The 17,937-nt window shown below is 36.1% G+C and overlaps 2 protein-coding genes across 4 annotated transcripts; one reads left to right on the forward strand and one right to left on the reverse strand.

Annotated features, from left to right (window-relative positions):
* Positions 1 to 557: 557 nt before the first annotated feature.
* Positions 558 to 8,002, forward strand: LOC127453967 (early activation antigen CD69-like). Of its 2 annotated transcripts, XM_051720829.1 has the most exons (7): positions 561 to 838; positions 2,198 to 2,323; positions 4,372 to 4,482; positions 5,642 to 5,761; positions 5,901 to 6,052; positions 6,155 to 6,255; positions 6,475 to 8,002. In XM_051720829.1, the coding sequence occupies exons 1-7, from the start codon at positions 748 to 750 to the stop codon at positions 6,608 to 6,610; spliced, it is 837 nt and encodes a 278-aa protein (XP_051576789.1). In that variant the 5' UTR covers positions 561 to 747; the 3' UTR covers positions 6,611 to 8,002. The 2 variants fall into 2 exon arrangements, with proteins under 2 accessions (XP_051576790.1, XP_051576789.1); XM_051720830.1 differs by lacking the exon at positions 2,198 to 2,323 and having other exon boundaries at positions 558 to 838.
* On the reverse strand, positions 7,359 to 16,615 carry LOC127453952 (transient receptor potential cation channel subfamily V member 6-like). Of its 2 annotated transcripts, none has more exons than XM_051720786.1 (17): positions 16,532 to 16,615; positions 15,608 to 15,771; positions 13,771 to 13,868; positions 13,548 to 13,670; positions 13,303 to 13,416; positions 13,063 to 13,161; positions 12,146 to 12,321; positions 11,846 to 11,992; positions 11,321 to 11,400; positions 10,799 to 10,934; positions 9,705 to 9,791; positions 9,544 to 9,620; positions 9,256 to 9,421; positions 9,100 to 9,166; positions 8,735 to 9,003; positions 8,493 to 8,599; positions 7,359 to 8,396 (listed from the first exon to the last, which is right to left on the reverse strand). In XM_051720786.1, the coding sequence occupies exons 2-17, from the start codon at positions 15,736 to 15,738 to the stop codon at positions 8,171 to 8,173; spliced, it is 2,103 nt and encodes a 700-aa protein (XP_051576746.1). In that variant the 5' UTR covers positions 15,739 to 15,771; positions 16,532 to 16,615; the 3' UTR covers positions 7,359 to 8,170. The 2 variants fall into 2 exon arrangements, with proteins under 2 accessions (XP_051576746.1, XP_051576745.1); XM_051720785.1 differs by having other exon boundaries at positions 13,303 to 13,443.
* Positions 16,616 to 17,937: the final 1,322 nt, after the last annotated feature.

Below are 17,937 nucleotides of genomic sequence, written 5' to 3' on the forward strand. Positions count from 1 at the left end.
GGTTATTTCATCTTATGTCATGTGTGCTTTGTATAAAATCCAGAGGACATTTGTTTTTAGTACATATGAGGTTTGTATCATTCTTGTCCAATATTTGTTCCATTCAGTACTGTAAGAAGGATTAACTATCCCTGTTTAAGCACATATTCAAATAATATTTTGCTTTTCTTTTGAAGCAGCTCACATAAGACCTGCTGCAATAACCCTTTTTTTCCTTAGGTCACCCCTGTGTGGGATTGCACCTGCAACTGTGATAGCAGCCCAGAGCAATCACAGTTATCACTATTAATCAGTCAATAAGGCTACCCCAAACCCAGAGGGACAGTAACGACCCATACAAGCAAAGAGATTGTTAGGAGATGTTTTTATTTCTGGTTTTCCTTCAGGATTGGACATAAGTGGTTTTACTAACTCTGTCAGTGAAAATAAGAGAGAAGTGAGGAATATCGTGGTGACGTGCAGGATTATAAAGAGGAAGTTGCAGAGAAAGCATTGATCATGTGTAATGTTCTGAATTATCCTGCTGTGCGAAATAATTAGTGTCAGGTCAGCAAATTTAAATGTGGGAAGTCTTTCAGCTATTGCTGGTTGTTATTCTTCATAGAATCATAGTTGTGTTTAGACAACAGCAGATTTGTAGTACTTTGTATTCAGTTTGGTTCTATCAAAAAGTTTGTAGAACTTAAAGGGACACTGATAAATTAGTCAGGAAACCGAAACTCTGGAGAATTGGCTGTAAGAAAAGTCATGGAGAGCAAGAAGACAGAAGTAGAAGTGGAATTGGAGAAGATCACCAAGGCTGAGGACAAAGAGGAGAAGGAAAGGCAGGTGACAAAAGGTAAAGTATTATATACAAAATATTGTTTAATAATAAGAAGTATAATGAAGTTTTCAATTGCTGTGTTGAAGTCCAAGACCAGAGAGCCTGTGTGTTCAGTCTGAGAAACTAATTATCTGAGCAGGACAAAACAAAGAAAATGATGTATTTTTTCTGATTTTGTGAAGTCTGGCAATTTATTTTGATAATACATATACACACTCACTTATCACTTTATTAGTAACACTTTGGTTCTAATAAAGTGCTTGATGTGGTCTTCTGCTGTTATAGTCAATCCGCCTCAAGGTTCGATGTGTTGTGCATTCTGAGATGTTATTATGCTCACTACAATTGTACAGAGTGGTTATCTGAGTTACCATAGCCTTTCTATCAGTTCGAATCGGTCTGGCCATTCTCCGTTGTCCTCTCTCATCAACAAGGTGTTTCCGTCCCCAGAGCTGAGGCTCACTGGATGTTTTTTGTGTTTGGCACCATTCTGAGTAAACTCAGACTGTTGTGCGTGAAAATCCCAGGAGATCATCAGTTACAGAAATACTCAAATCATGCCATGGTCGAAATCACTGAAATCAAATTTTTTCCCCATTCAAATGGTTGATGTGAACATTAACATTAATGCCATAGTGTTCCTAATAAAGTGCTCAGTGAGTGTGTGTGTGTGTGTGTGTGTGTGTGTGTGTGTGTATATATATATATATATATGTATGTATGTATGTACACTACCGGTCAAAAGTTTTGAAACACTTACTCATTCTTTATTATAATTTTTTTCACATTTGAGAATAATAGTAAAGTCGTCAAAACTATGGAATAACATAAATGGAACTTTGGGAATTGTGTTGTGACTAAACAAAATCCAAAATAAATCAAAACTGTGTTATATTTTAGCATTTTCAAAGTAGTCACCCTTTGCCTAGAATTTGCAGACATGTACTCTTGACATTTTCTCAACCAACTTCTTGAGGTATCACCCTGGGATGCTTTTTAAACAGTATTGAAGGAGTTCCCATCTATGTTGGGCACTTATTGGCTGCTTTTCTTTATTATTTGGTCCAAGTCATCAATTTCAATAACTTTTTTTTTTATTATTATTAAATTTTAGTTTTATAATTAAATAAATTAATATGTTGGCACAATTATATTTTTGTCTACAAAACTAATTTCAAACATTTAAGCATAAGCCTTCACATCAAAAGATTTTTAAGATCATGAGGAACATTTCAGTCAAGTGTTTCAAAAATTTTGACCGGTATTGTAATGTATGTATGTATATATACACACAGTTTGTATTCATGTATACTCTTAGTATATACATTTAGTTGTTTTTTTCTTTTTTCTTTCTTTCACATATCTTGTATTCAGCTACATCTTCTAAAACTGAAGAGGAGGTTGTAGGGAAAGGGAATGTATACTCTACTCTAAGCATCCCATCTGAGCATGTCTATAGTGTTCCATCTTCAACTCGACCTTCTTGTACAGTCAATAAAGGTAATACAATCAGTTCTTTAAAACCCAAATCAAAGTAAAACTCTGGTGGTCATAAAACTACAATGCATTCAGTCTTGTTAGTCAATGCTGTTGCCAAACCAGTAAAGTGTCAATAAATAAAAATACATAAAATGTAATGAAAAATTCCAAAAAAGAATATCTTTTGTACATAAATTTGATTATGACATTATTAAGAAATTATAAACTAGACAGATAATGCTGTAATTAAATGGTATAAAAATTCATTGCATGATACGAAAAATTTGATAGATCCAGCTGTCGATCTAAAATGGGTCAAAAAGAGGAACAAAAACTGAGAGAGAAAAAGAACAAGTGATGCACTGGACAGTGAGCTAGAGCAAGTTTTAAAGCCCAAATATTATTATTTGTGTGTGTGTGTGTGTGTGTGTGTGTGTGTGTGTGTGTAACTGATGCAAGTGATCTGAAGTGTGTCTGAAAAGAACTCCGAAATCTAAAGGATGATTTTGAGTTGAAGTGCTCTGATTCCAAACAGTTTATTCCTTTGTCATTTTAATTTATAATCAACCTAACTGGTTTCCACAAGCAAAGCATCTCTTGAATGATATTGCTAATCTTTTGCATTGCCATCGTTCTCAATTACCTTATCTGGGACAAAGAGCAGCGTCATTTTGTCCTCTTTATAAAGTACTTGAAAGTCAGTGGGTATTGTCTCGGTTAAGTACGTAACCTCGGTTCCCTGAGATGAAGGGAACGAAACATTGCGTTTATTAACGCATATGGGGAGTGCCTTCTTACACGACTTAGTTGAAACCTCTCTACAATACGGCAATATTCTAATATTGGCTATGGTGTTTGAGCCCCGCCTGTTCTGTCCGCTATAAAAACAGGTGCACAAACACCATTTCCTCAGAATTTCTGACTGAGAACAAGGAGCTCATCGCTCCTGCCTCAAGAACTCAGAGTCTTTTAGTGTGGCTAGCATTCGCAATGTCTCGTGCCCTTCGTCTCAGGGAACTGAGGCTATGTAAGTAACCGAGACGTTCCCTGAGACGAAGGGAACGAGACATTGCATTTTTTAATGCATATGGGGAGCAGAATCCTATCATGCCGCACTACATGACATAACCTCCCAGAGTGGAATAATAGGGTTCAAAAGAGTGTTACTATAAATGCAAACTTTAATACAGTGGAAAAGACACTCTATTAGCATAACATAAATATATATAAATAAATAAAAATTTCCATCATACTTTTGAATGTCCATGTACTAAAATAAAATATTTGATGCCATGATTTTTCCTTCATTTACTATTACTACTATTTTGAATGGCCATGGAAAATGAAGTAATGTGATAACAACTTTACCTGGTCGCAAAAATTAGTCCGTTAATTTACCTGATGAACTTTCACCTTTTGCTGACCCTTTATGCTTCGCAGAGCTAATGTGTGCTTCTAAATCACTTGCACCTTCATTAGCCGTAGCTTTACATGTCATACATTCTGCTTCCCACGGATCTCGACCTGGACGCAAGCATGGGAATTTTTTGATCAGATCTTCTGTAAATTTGCACTTTCGTTTGGGCATTGTTTCCACTCAGCTGTCATTTGCTGCTACTGTCAAACAACTGTTTGATGCCGAACACAACAGCGCTTTGGCGTTCGCGGAGAGATTGACAGGCAGGAATTTGGCCAATAGTTGCTGCAATCCTCTTATAATCGACCAATTGGTGTGCGAGAAGGCAGGACTTACAAAGAGGGGTTAAAGCGATGCAAATATGCGCACACACAATGAAGTATTAGACCAGATGCACATCATAATGCAGCTAAAGCCGAATCCCGGACATTTTCGCAAACTTAGAAATCCCGTCCGGACGCTTTTTTAAGGTACGAAATAAGAGGACATGTCCGGGAAAAAGAGGACGTATGGTCACCCTACACAGACGGCAAAGTGTCGTCTGAGGCAGCAGCTGGATTCAGGTGATGATGAATCTTGTGATTGCGCATCTTTTGACTTCCGTCATTTGTCGGTCCTTGTAACGTCAAATATCTGTACTATTTTTCTCCAGACACATCACCAGATATTCACAGGAAGGTTCGTGTTTACCGCATCATTTCAGTGGTTCTCTTTGTCATCTGCATCCTGTTGATGATTGTGGTCCTTGTACTGTTTGTGAAGTGTAAGTGCATCTCTCTTTTTTTAGCTACACGTAGGCATATAAACACTAACAATTTAAGGTTTCTTTTTATGGAAGACATGAAGATATTATTATTATTATTATTATTATTATTCATTTTAAAATGATACAAATAATGTATAACTTACCCTTTCAACACTGTCATCATGACTGGGGCTGTTCACACCGAAATCGTTTTTGCGTCTGTCTGTAAACATGCACCTCATCTCGCTGTTTTTTCATTGTCTTCATCTTTCAACTTTTAAAAAACGCGTCTCAAGACACTTGCCTTGTTCTATTTGTTACCTGGCGTCTAGCTTTTTAAATGAATAGTCCGTGTTCAATAAAACTAAGTTAAGCTCAATGGACAGCATTTGTGGCATAATGTCGATTACCACAAAAAATCATTTCGACTAGTCCCTCCTTTTTGTAAAAAAAAACAAAAAACAAAAATATGGGTTCTAGTTAGTCATTTACAATGGAAGTGAATGGAGCCAATCCGTAAACGTTAAAATACTCACTGTTTCAAAAGTATAGCCACAAGGCGTAAACAATATTTGTGTCAACATGATTTTAGTGTGATAAAATCACTTACTAACCTTTTCTGTGTAAAGTTATATGCAATTTTACTACTTCGTTGCCATGATGACATAACTCCATAAACTGTAAAACCCTAAAACGTCCGTATGAACGGCGATTTGAACAACATTACAGTTCAAATAATACACAAGTTTTAAAAGAAGAATTAATGTAAGTGCTTTTATAAAATTATAAGCTTCACATTTCTGCCTTTTAAACCCTCCAAAAATTGGCCCCATTAACTTCCGTTGTAAGTGCCTCACTGTAATCTTGATTTTCGCTTTTGTTTTTAAGAAAAGGAGGGATGAGTCGAAATAATTTTTTTGTTGTAACCAACATTGTGCCATGCCACAAATGCTGTCAAATTAGCTTAACTTGAAATATTCCTTTAAGCGCAAGTATGCATTCAGTCTGAACAGCCCCCTCCCCTCACACATAAGCTACTTATTTATTATGGTTTTATAGTAGTAACAATATCTCATTGTCATTATGGTATTTTGGAAATTCTGAAGCTGTGTTTGCAATGGTCAATTTTTAAAAGTGTCGCTTGTGCAGAAACACTGTTACATTATGTTATGCACAGTGAATGGAAAGCAGCCATGTGAGATTGTTCAAGACATTGACAGGACTCCACTGGTCCAGGAATGTACCTTGAAGAAATGCCATGGGTTACACGAACAGCAATTGGTCGCTGACAGCAATCGTGAGTTTGTGGACAAAAGACATACAGTTATCTTATCTACAATGTTTTATATTAGTTTTAGTCATAGTTTATATGAATATATATATATATATATATATATAGTATATTTATTTAACTTTTGTTTTATTGTGTTGTGCAGAGTGTGTGTGCAGTGATTGTGGCAGGGACTGGCTGCAGTTCGAGAATTCTTGTTATTTCCTGTCCCAAGACCGTCTTTCCTGGCAGAAAAGCAGGGAGGAGTGCCAGAGGAAGGGAGGAGATCTTGCCATCATTACTAATGAACATGTGCAGGTAAGGAAATCTTGCTAAATAAAACCTAACAAGAGTGAATGTCATATTTAGGTGTATATACATTTTTTATCTCTACCGTTCTGCAATATCTCATCTCTTCAGGGGTATCTGACTGAGAAAGGGAAGTTGCATTACTGGATTGGGCTAAAACGTGTGGGGACAAATCAGTGGGAATGGATTAACAACAATGTATTGACAGTGAGGTGGGAAAATTTTATGGCTGCAATAATGTGATTAAAATGAGAATAGGCTATATAATGACTGTTATATTATCTTAAAAGTAGTTATGATAAACAGTAGTTTTGATAATGAGTGAACAATAAATTATAATGTTTACAAAAACAAACAAATAAAAAATGAACAGATTTGGTTAAATGTGGTTTAGCAGATGATGACTGACTATGCCTCTACTCAATGCACAGATATTGGGGAGATAATTCCTCCAGTGGGGACTGTGCTCTCATAGCTACAGATGAACCACTTGAACGGAACTGGTACGCAGACTCCTGCAGAATATACTCACAGTACATCTGTCAGAAGAGCTTAAGATCTGCTTAGCATGTTACACTAGTTCGAAATCGAAATCGAAATTACCTACATATCAGGACATCAGAACTCAACTCTTATACAATCATTAATCCTTTTCTCTAAAAAAGTCCAGTCAAATGTAATGAGAATTTCACCATCAACATACATTGCACAGCTTTTTTGTATTGACCTGTTTCAGTGACGTCACTTTTTCCCCGCAACCGCCATATTTGTGACCATCAGTGGGTCAAAACAACGGCGGTGAATGGAAAAACCCATAAAATAATAACAAGAAAAACCTAAAAAAACCCGCTTTTGATCCATGCAAAGTCCCAGGAGAGGTGTATACAGGTCTGAAGTCAGCACAAATATTTCCAAATTTGACTTTAGCGGACATTTAAACGTATTTTAACCACAATTCATCTCCGTACAATGGCGAGTCTGATGTGTGACCGGCGAGTGCACGTCTACCGGTACATCACCGTAAACATTTATCATTCAGAACAGAAATGTTTGTGTTGTTTTCTGCTCTGATTTGGTCAAAATATTACAAAACGTCTGTGATGATCCCGTTTGTATGAATGTAAGAGCTGCTTTTAACTCCTGAAGAATACACAGAAAGCAACCGAGGCATATTAGTGTGAATATAGTCTGTGCTTCATGATCTTATGATGTGTTGTTTATTGACTAACATTAGTATATACATTATATACTATATATTCACATTACAGAGCTTTTTTATTTATTACAATGTTTTACAATTATGACATTCTGGGTGTATGAATTACATCATCCTATGTGCATTTCCAGTTTGTTTCTGAATTGATGGTTTTATAAATATAATTGACACGTGTACAGATAACTGACATGTCTGAATAAATGAGCAAAGACCAACAAGTGTTTTTATCCCTCCTCTCCCCCTTCATTGCTGCTTGACTTTGGCAAAATGAAGCCGTGTCACTAAAAGATAAAACTCTATTGAAATAAAAATGACATTTTGGCTCTGGTAAGTAAACACTTGTATCACCTTTTTATGATTTATAAATAGAAACAAAAATGTAGCCTGCATTTGCTGCATCCCACAGCACAGCAAAATGAAGAAATATGGAATTTTGGTCACAAACATGGCAGCGTGATCATACGGTGACGTCACATGAAACAGGTCAATAACAGGCATTACATAGTGAAGCTTTATAGGGCAGAAAAAAAGTTTGTCCAGCTTATTTGTCAGTATTATCACTGAACTAATACAATTTAACTGTTGTGATCATATATACAAAGCTTGTTTATTTGCACTAAACATGTCTAATGTCCACACAATATTTAACTTAAGTAAATGCCTGAATTGCACATTCATTCTCTAGTTTGTAATGTCTCTTTTTGTATTGCTTTATTAAACGTCTACCCTTATATTTAACAATATTGATGTTGCAGAGTTCAACTTTGTCTACCAAACACAACATTTATACATTTAAATATGGTAAAACACTGAAATAATTCATAATAAGTTGGTACCCTTAATTTATTTTATGAATGTCACATAAACTTTATATTACAACTTGACCCAACCCATTTTCACACATACTTCCATTAGGAATGAGGGAAATCCACATTTTCTTCCCTATCAACTTCGATACTCTGACGAATAATCTGCCAGCATTTTAGTGGCTTCCTTTTAGACTTGATTTGCATTGGATCACTTCCATTGTCACTCTTCCCAGTATCCTCCTCCTCCTTGGCTGGTTCTCCATCCTTTGCAAACGCATTAATATATCGTTTCATCTTTTGCACCAATGGGTCATTGCGATCCTCCACTCTGGAATAGAGATAAAGATTGAGTGTGGTCAAGATCAGTGTGTTCAGTAATGCTTTTGCATTGGAATTGTGATGTGTGGAATTGCAGAGTCCTTACCGGAGGTACCAACGTTCACCCAGGCCATACGCCAGACCACAAGCACCCAGCCTTGGCCACAGACACAGTGGAATCCTTCTTTCGAGCATCAGAGTAGTGGCCACCACCTATGAACAGAGAAACCTATTTTCACCCAGCTCCAAAAGCCTCTCTACTCTCTGGTATGTCTGAATACTGTTTCCTCACATGTGTCCAGAACACTTACTGTAGTGGGACTGTAGTCTACTATCTACAATACCAACCTGGGTCCTCCAGAGTTCATCACGTTCCTGGGTGACCCTCCACTGTGTGTCGCTCATCATGGCGATCAGGAGGTTAAAAAGGAGTATGTAAGAGACCACGCTGAAGCAGATGTGGAGACAGTGCACGACTGGATGGGTGTAGATAGTGTGGTCCACAGGCAGGTCAATCAGACCAATACTCAACTCAAACTGAGAGAATAAGGAAATGGGGAAAGAACGGTATGCTGGTACAGCCAAAGGTTCTTGAGTCATGTAGACCATCCACAGGGCTGAGAAGGGTAAAGAGAAGAGTGTCTAAGTACAAACAATGACAAATTAAACATTCAGATGTGAATAACTGGAAATGTAACTGTAACTGAACTAACCAGCAGAGAATCCTATGAGAAAGATGAGGCTCAACCACATGAACTTTGTCAAGTCTCCAAATATTGTCTACAAAACAAAATCCACACAAATATGTTAAGCTATGCTGGGTTTGAAAATAAACAACAGTGAAATGCTCTCTCTGCTAATCACTCCACCTTTTGGATCACAATGACGTAGGGCCCCAACATCTCAAAACCTCTGGCGAAGTACATAACATTGGACCAGCCAAGAACCAGAGACCAAGCCATTAGCACAGCTTCTCCTGCCATTCCAGCTGTCCTCAGCACACACAGAATCACAACTAGACATGCATAGCTAACCCTGCCACAGAAATACATAGAAATGGAAACAGAGATGTGAAGAGTGTAAATGAATGCATGCAAGTCAAACTGATTTCATTCAGTGTGATAATGGGCTGGTTCATCATAACAGAATGAACTTACAAAGTAACATGGAAGGGACCTCCAAGGGCACTTTGGCCAAAATAGCGTTTAGCCCCCACTTTCAAAATACTGGGAATCTGAAAATAATTAAACATAAGGTATAAGGGTTTTGACTCCATAGCAATTTTTAGATGTTAATATCTTTAGATGTTAAAGATAACCTCTATCAGCAGAATAATGATGGCTCCTATGACACTGAGAATTTCTCCAATTAAACGGATGTGATCTTTACGTGTTTGATAGCTCTCCTAAACACAAAGAGAAATTGGGTAATTGCATACACGCATATAATGTCAAAGCTTTTACATACAGGAAAAATACAATAACACATAGTGAATTGCACACTGTAAACCCCCGGGGTATTACAGACAAAAATATTTTGAGTCAGACTTACCAAAATTTCTCTACATGTTTATCTGACTAAAACAAATTAAGTGGTGCTGAGTTAAAACTTGATAACAAGTCACAGTAACTTAGGAAATTAAGTTTTTAGTAAGTGAACGTGATTACTGGCAAACATTTAAGTAATTCTAACTTCTGTTTTTGAGTATTAATAACTTGTTTTTGTTAGTGAATTATACAAAAATAAGTTTGTAAATTTAACATTTTTTCTTTTAGACATAAAATGAAATTACAACATAAAAAACTTGAATTTGTAAGTCATCTTAACTTTTGCTTCTGTTTGGGTAGTTTTAAACTTGAATTAGTTCTGCCCATTGTACATAGAATTTTACCTTTTGAAACTACAGTTATTTAGTCATCATGCAAACAAGGTTATTTTGTTCTCTTTACAAAAGCATTTTAATTTTAAAGTATTTATAATTACATGTTGTCTATGATATTGACATTAACCTGTTTTATCTTAAAAATTTATTCTTTTGTTGACCAACTCTGAAATTGTTAAAATCAGTATAGTGTTTAAAAAATAAAAATTATGCTTAAGTACATTTAACTCTAAAGTAGGGATCTGTAAACAAGAATGTTTGAGTTAATGAGGCAAAATTTTAAGAGTGCAATGTACTTAAAAAAAGCTCTACTTACTTAACAGGTCCAGTTAAATGAACTCAAAACTTTGAGTTATTTGGGTTCAAATGACAAATATCTTTCATGTTTTGAGTAACTTTACTTAAAACTTGGTAGTGCAGCGGGTTTCCACAAACATTTTGGGTAATGACTCCTCGGTAGGGTTTACAGTGCAAGTGCATAATGTGTTCTAAACTCAACCACTGTCTCTCATATGCACATGCAAACACACCTGGAAGGTTTTCTGAATTTTTATGGTGGGGTCGTTGTCTGCTTTGGTGTAATTCTCAGGAAGATCCTTTAGGGGGCGGTTTATACAACACAGAGTAAATATGCTAATATACAGCAGGTACACCAGCATCAATATCCTAAAAACAGACCAATAGCGTAACTAGTATTAGGAATGTCAAACATCATGAAATGTGATAAACATAATTTAATATATTTTGTAAGGCTTCATAACACACCACTGCTATCAAAGTGATATGTTGCCTGTTAAATGAGAGGGATACAGCTGCAAGCAGAGCTCCAAAAAGGGGTGGGAGCTCTAAACCAGCAAGAAGGATATAGCTGCAGATATTGCTCCAAAAAGGGGCGGGAGCTTCGAACCACTTTTAAAGATATAGGGAGCCCCTAACCTTAACCGTGATTGGAAGTGACACCCTTTTTGGAATTGTCACCACCCCCTTATGGATTAACCACACCCTTCTGGAGATGCTGCAGCTATACCTACTTAAAAAATGTAATAAGGCACCTGAAGTAATGCTTCCCAAAAAGATTCCACTTCAGACTGACGAGCTGTCGCACTGGAGTCAGCTCAAGAATCCTCCTGGCCTAAACAGAAAGATGCACAAAGCACTCAAAGAATGAAGTGTAGTTAAGAGATTAACAAAGAACAACCCAGATAAAGCATTTTGGTTTAGGCTAATACTACAGATGATTTTGATTCTCATTATTAGGGACTGTTCACCCAAAAAAGAAAATTCTGTCATAATTTATTTTTAAACTAGTATGTTTATCCATGGAACACAAAAGGAGATGTTAGGCAGAATGTAAGAGACTGACTGACATCCTCAGTCACCATTCACTTTCATTGTTTGGAAAAAAGATGTCTCCTTTAAAATGTCTCCTTTTGTGTTCCACTGAAGACAGAAAATGACACAGGTTTGGAACAACATAAGGGAGAGTATATGATGACACGATTTTCAGTTCTTTAACATTAATAATGACCCTGCTTTTTATTCTGTGATATGCCCAGCACTTCCACACATTAACACACCTCTCTTTTCTGACTGCTGACAATAACCTCAAGCACTGAGAGGTCATCTACCCTGGAGTCAATCTCAGTAAGGTCATAAAGGTTGGAGGACAATGGCCCAAGACGCCACTGAATAATTCGTCTGCGGTTAACCAAGTGTTGGAATGCCTGCATATCATTTAAGAAACATTACAAAAACATTACACAATGTTCTTTAAAACCTCACAATAGCCATGTTACCTTGCAATTCAGTGAAAGATAAGACGTCAATGCAATCAGTGTGTTTTTAGAAAAGGGTGAATGAAAAGATTGCTCTCTTACCACAAGGTTGCCCTCCTTAGCAGCAAGTTTGAAAGGTGTGAGGCCTCTGAAGTTGGGTATCATGTCTAGAGGTACAGTGGGTTCCAGCTCTGCATCGCGTGTCATTAGCATGTCAAAAATCTGACATGCAGTTGTTTTATTGTGCTGCAATACCAACAAATGTAGGATGGTATTACCTGTTGATGAGAGTGAACATTTCAAAGAGAAATACGGGGAGGATGTGTATATTTTGAGTAAAATAACTGGTCCCACTTTATATTAGGTGTCTTCAACTACTATGTCTTTACATTAAAATACAGGCAATACAATGTAATTATTGTACAATTATATGTTGTTCTGCAAAATTCTCACAAGATTCACATTTGCTGCTACTGCGGTTGAGGTATGGGCAGGTTTAGGGTTAGGTTAGATTAGGGTTAGGTTTCGCATTAGGGTTAAGGTTCACAGTTTAACTACAGATGTAATTCAATTCAGGTACTTTAAATGTAAGTTCAATGCAACAACACATATATACATGATAAGTACATTGTATTAAATGGTTAAGTACACAATAGTTAAAGCACCTAATAAAGTGGGTCCAAATAATGATTTAGGCCAATAGATAAAGAAGTAGTTAACCCAAAATGAAAATTCTGTCATCATTACTAATGTTGTTCCAAACATGACTTTCAATCATCCCTGGACCACAAAAGTATGTGTTAGGCAGAATGTTAGTCTCAGTCATCATTCATTTTTTTTCATTGCATCTTTTTTTTTATCTCCTTACAATGTAATTGAAAGGTGACTGAGGACGTTTTCTGACTCGTTTCTCATTTTGTATTCCACGGAAGAAAAAAGTCATAAGGGTTTGGAACAACATGATGACAGAATTTTCATTTTGATTGAATTAACCCTTTATTAATTTATGTTTCTTTTACCCAGGGAATCCTGAGCCCGAATATTAGCGCCAGCCTTTATCAGCATGGTGATAATTTCTTCATTACCCACACAGCTTGCAAATGCCAGGATGTGTTCACCTACAGTCACACAATATTTATATATATTTTAATATTAAATAGTAATACTCATGGGAAACTATATACGTATCTCCTGACGCTAATCAACATTTCAGTTACTTTGTGATTAATAAAATAAAAGCATTAAAGTCTCCATCTCACCAAAGTACAGAAGTCCTCCTCTTCTTTTGCGGAAGTACATGCCTGTGACCCTGGGTGTCGCGACATCACCCCCTCTAATTATCAACTCCCGGACTAAATTGACATTCTGATTAACTGCAGCAATATGAAGGGCTGTTAAACCTTTCAATCAGAACATACATACATGAGATCTTGCAGCACAAATAGCAGTTGATTTGCATTAAATGCTTGATGAAGTTTTTGATTTCACTTGTGTGCATTAATACCTTGGTAAAGTTCAGAAGTCATAGGCTCGTTAATGAGCTCTGGTGCTCCATCCATTAATGCCACAGCTGCTTCAAAATTATCATTCAACACAGCAACATGCAATGCAGTCTCTCCAAGCTCTCCTGGAATGCACACCAAATGTCAGATCAGTCGAAATAACATTGTTTTTGTCTTTCAGATATACAGGAATAATAATAAGTAATGCAAAAAACTGTGCTTTACCTCTCTCAAAGATGTTTGTTGATGCACAGTCAAGAAGTTTCTTAATACAGGCTGCATTATTCTCCTTAGTGGCCGAAAACAGGGGAATGTCATTTACTCTAGAGAACATAAAAAGAAATGCTCAAGTACAACATTAATTAGGAGCTGAAATCAGGACTTTTAAAGCCTTAAAACAGATCAACACAAAATAAACTAATATATCAGACAGCTAATGTTTATTACAGTGCTTGAAGGAGGCATTGTATTGATATCCTTTAAAGACTCTATTTCTATTCTTCAGACTAATTCAGACTCCATTCAAATGTTGTTTTATAGATAATTTCAGTCTTATGTGCTATCTATTTTTTTTTTTACCAGAAAACTTTACGTTTTAAGAGATTTAAGAATAAAACTGTGAAAATCTGTATTTGACTTACATTGGTAGAATATCAAACTGCAAAGACGGAAGCCGTGCTATTTATTTTGACTGTTAGCTGATCTGATGCAAACATTTCATTTAGGCAGAACCAAAGCATTTAACCTAAGCTTACCAAAACATTTACACTGTGCTGCCTTGTAAGCTAGTTTTTAACCTCCCGAGACACCTGCGGAACTGCTTTGTGCTTTTTCCATTCCCCTTTTGATTTGTAACTAGTAGCCCCTAAGAAACATGCAAAAAAAAAAAAAAAAAAAAAAACTATTTGTTTTTAGACCAAATAGCTTTCTTAAAAATGTATGTCCTCATATGTGGACTGTAGGATTAAGCTGTGAAATTTTAAATGATATCAAGCTATAAAAAGTCATATTTTTTAAATCAAATTGTTTATTATGTTTCCAGGTGTGTTGGTTATTTATGTTTTTGAGATGTTACAGACATTAAATCAGAAATAGGCATAAATAATTCTGATTTAAAGTAATGGCCAGCATCATCCAATCACAGCCAATCATGTTAAAATAAAATTATACATTATAATTTTTTAATCTATGTACTCATTACCATTGTCCCATGTCTGCCAAACATGTTGAGTGGTCTAAATCTGCAGCCTGAAACTGAACTTTAAATAGGAAGTTTGGATTGAATGCACTTATCTCCATTAAGAGCTATAGGATGCTCCCTTGTTCCCTATTTAGTGAATGACTTAACCTCCAGTGAGCTGTCTGTCTGCACTGGTCTCAGAATAGTTCAAAATGCAACTTATTTTCATCCTAACTCCATATAAAGCCTCTAAAAGCACAATTTTTTCAGGTTTTGGATGCATCCTTTGATTCTCAATGTGATAATGCACAGTTAATATAGGATATTTTAACTGAAACTGAGAATACAGTCCACGAATGTGGTCATTGTGTTTAACAGTGTGCCGTTGCGCAATAAATTGCTCAAATTTAAAAAATGGCATATCAAATGAAACTAGAGAGTCTAATCTTTTGACTCAAATAGTTTTAAAAGTAAAAACTTAATTATGTTTCTTACCAGATGTAGTTTTGTTGGTGATTGACGCCATATTGTTTGATCACGACTCCGCGCGTCGAAAGTTTAACTGTTTACTGACAGCCCAGAGTTTAAATGAAATGAAATTATGCGCTGCATATAGCGAAGCCAAAACGTAATGTCCACGCAGGTGCACGCGGGGTCTCAGGAGGTTAATATATAGTTTACATTATAATAGTTATAAATGGTAATAGTGATTAATAGAAGTTTGTATGATATTCATCAATATGTGTCTTTTATAAACTGCAGCTTTTTGATAGAAAACAATTCTCTGACCTCTAAATTATGTTAATTGCCAATTTCAATTAATAAACAGAATTATATACGTAATTATATACATATATACATACTGTATATACTGTATCAAACCTTTTTGTCTGCATGAGGAAGGTCTCATCTAACATTTCATTCCAGCCCTTTCTATGCTGAAGTCGGAACTTCATTTGGCTCCACCAATGATTTATCTCCCCTGCAGCGGTTCTGGAGATGGCTGGTGTCATGTTTTCTGGTTCTGGAGTGTCGGACCAAAAAGACTGGCAAGAAGAACATGTATACAGTCAGACAAGCAACTTTCTAAAATATAGTAAAAAATATGAAGTTAAAGCAGTTTCACACTTCATCTGTTCTTTTTTTTTTTTCAATTAACATTTTTATGGATTCATAAACATATAACAAAATAAAAAACACAACATATATACACTGAATCAACATTTAATATTTAACCCCCCCTAATACCATTCCACAATCACCAAACCCACCCTAACCCCCAACGAACACCCATGTGGTCACAAATAGATACATGCACAAAAAACAAACAAACAAACATATATAATACACATATAATTAAAACTAAACATCTCTCTCCCCGGCCCCTCTCTGAGAGTCCCCCAAAACACCAAGTAATTGCCCCACTTCCTGTTAAACAAATTCTGAACCCCCAGCCTTCTGTTCATCTGCTCTTTTGATATTGCTTCGATATTATCAATACTTTTTATCTTTAAAAGTAAGAAGATTTTTTTTTTTTACATTTTTTTTATTTTTTTATTTTTTTAAATTACAACATTTCTGATTCCAGGTTTTTTCTTTTAGACAAACTGAATGCATTATATATATATATATATATATGTATAAGGTTCTTGTGCCAAAGAAAATGTATATCAAACTAGAGGAAAACAGTAAAAACAGCAAAAACAGTAAAAACACATTCAGAACATTAGAATCATTAATGAAAAAACTTTCAACAATACGGTGTCAAAAGATGCCTGCACTCACAAAGCAATGTCAATTACCTACCTTACAGAAATCTGAAATATGTTATTCCAATATGTTATTTTTAGGAATGGATATATATAGTATGTTGGTTTGACTTTGTCAGTGGACAATAGAAAGGTAAGCAGTTTGTAGACTGACATCAGTATTTATACTTCTAGCTGAGCCAGGGAAGGAGGGAGGAGAATGTCACACAGGTGGCCAGTGGAAAAATTTGGATCAAGAGAGTTTTTATGGGGCCGTGGAGATTATTTGCAATACAGCAAGTGACCCTTCTGTTCTGCTGTACAGTATCTCTCAAAGTTTGAGAAAATGAGCGAAATTGGCTCTCTTAAGTGAATGTGATTTGTCCTGTGATAGATGAGTTCAGCTCAATTATGCTCAGATTCAGAAAAAACAGAGTGAGAAAATTAGGGATGCACTAGTGTATCTGCTGCTGATATTTATCGGCCAATTATGGACCACAGTTTTTGTTTAGGTGTAGATACTGCGTTTTGCCTTGGTAAGGTAGTAGTGTTGGTAGTAGTAGTAATGTAGGACAGGAGAGATTGGGACAAATTTATGAACATAACTCTACAATAATAATGTTGTGTTGAACCACTTAATCTAAATCTCTAAATCTGTTCTTCCTATCCAAGTTGTCCTACTTTTTGTTTAATTAGTTAAAATATTATATCAGTGATCAACCTGAGCATTATTTGGACAAAATTGAACATGATGTACCCTTATGTTCAATTGTTCACCAATATACCTCTATAGAGCTTCGAGATTGGTCCGTGGTCCATATTTTTCTATCCTGACCCATCATCGTAAAACTGCCAACCTAACAGGGAGAGGAAACAAAACCATATCAGTCAACACTTTTTAAAACACAGTCCAGATTTAGCTGACGGATACCTGGATGATCTAGATGATTCAAAACAATCTTCAGAGGCTGGAACCTTCCACCTTTATGTAAACGCAGGTTTAGATCTGTCAAGTACAAGGCTCACTGTCCTATTAATAAGCGTTTGTTCTTCTCCACTGAATCGTTTAATAAACTCAGTCCGTAGAATTGCCAGTCAACATTCGCAAGAGTTGTTCTCTCAGTAATGTGGCGAAGGACTGGTCAAACAGAAATCACCAAACCAGGTCAAGACATAAACCGGTTTTCTGGTCTTGATGTGTCAAGATTCTTTCTTTATTGTTTCCACGTCTTTCAGCGTAACAGGACAAACCACATGCTGTATGTTCCCCCTCAGTAAAATTCGTCTGATGATGGATTTTTTGCACGTAGGATTATAGGCAAACGAAGTCTGAATTTCAAACGATCTTTACTGCAGTGGATTACTGAGTACCTTAATCTCAAAACAGATGTTTACGTGTGGTAAAACAACAACAAAAAAGTCACTGGCTGTCTGAACGACTGGAATAAATGAATGTGGTCTAGT

Source organism: Myxocyprinus asiaticus, chromosome 16, assembly GCF_019703515.2.
Source record: "Myxocyprinus asiaticus isolate MX2 ecotype Aquarium Trade chromosome 16, UBuf_Myxa_2, whole genome shotgun sequence".
NCBI classification, from domain to species: Eukaryota; Metazoa; Chordata; class Actinopteri; order Cypriniformes; family Catostomidae; genus Myxocyprinus; species Myxocyprinus asiaticus.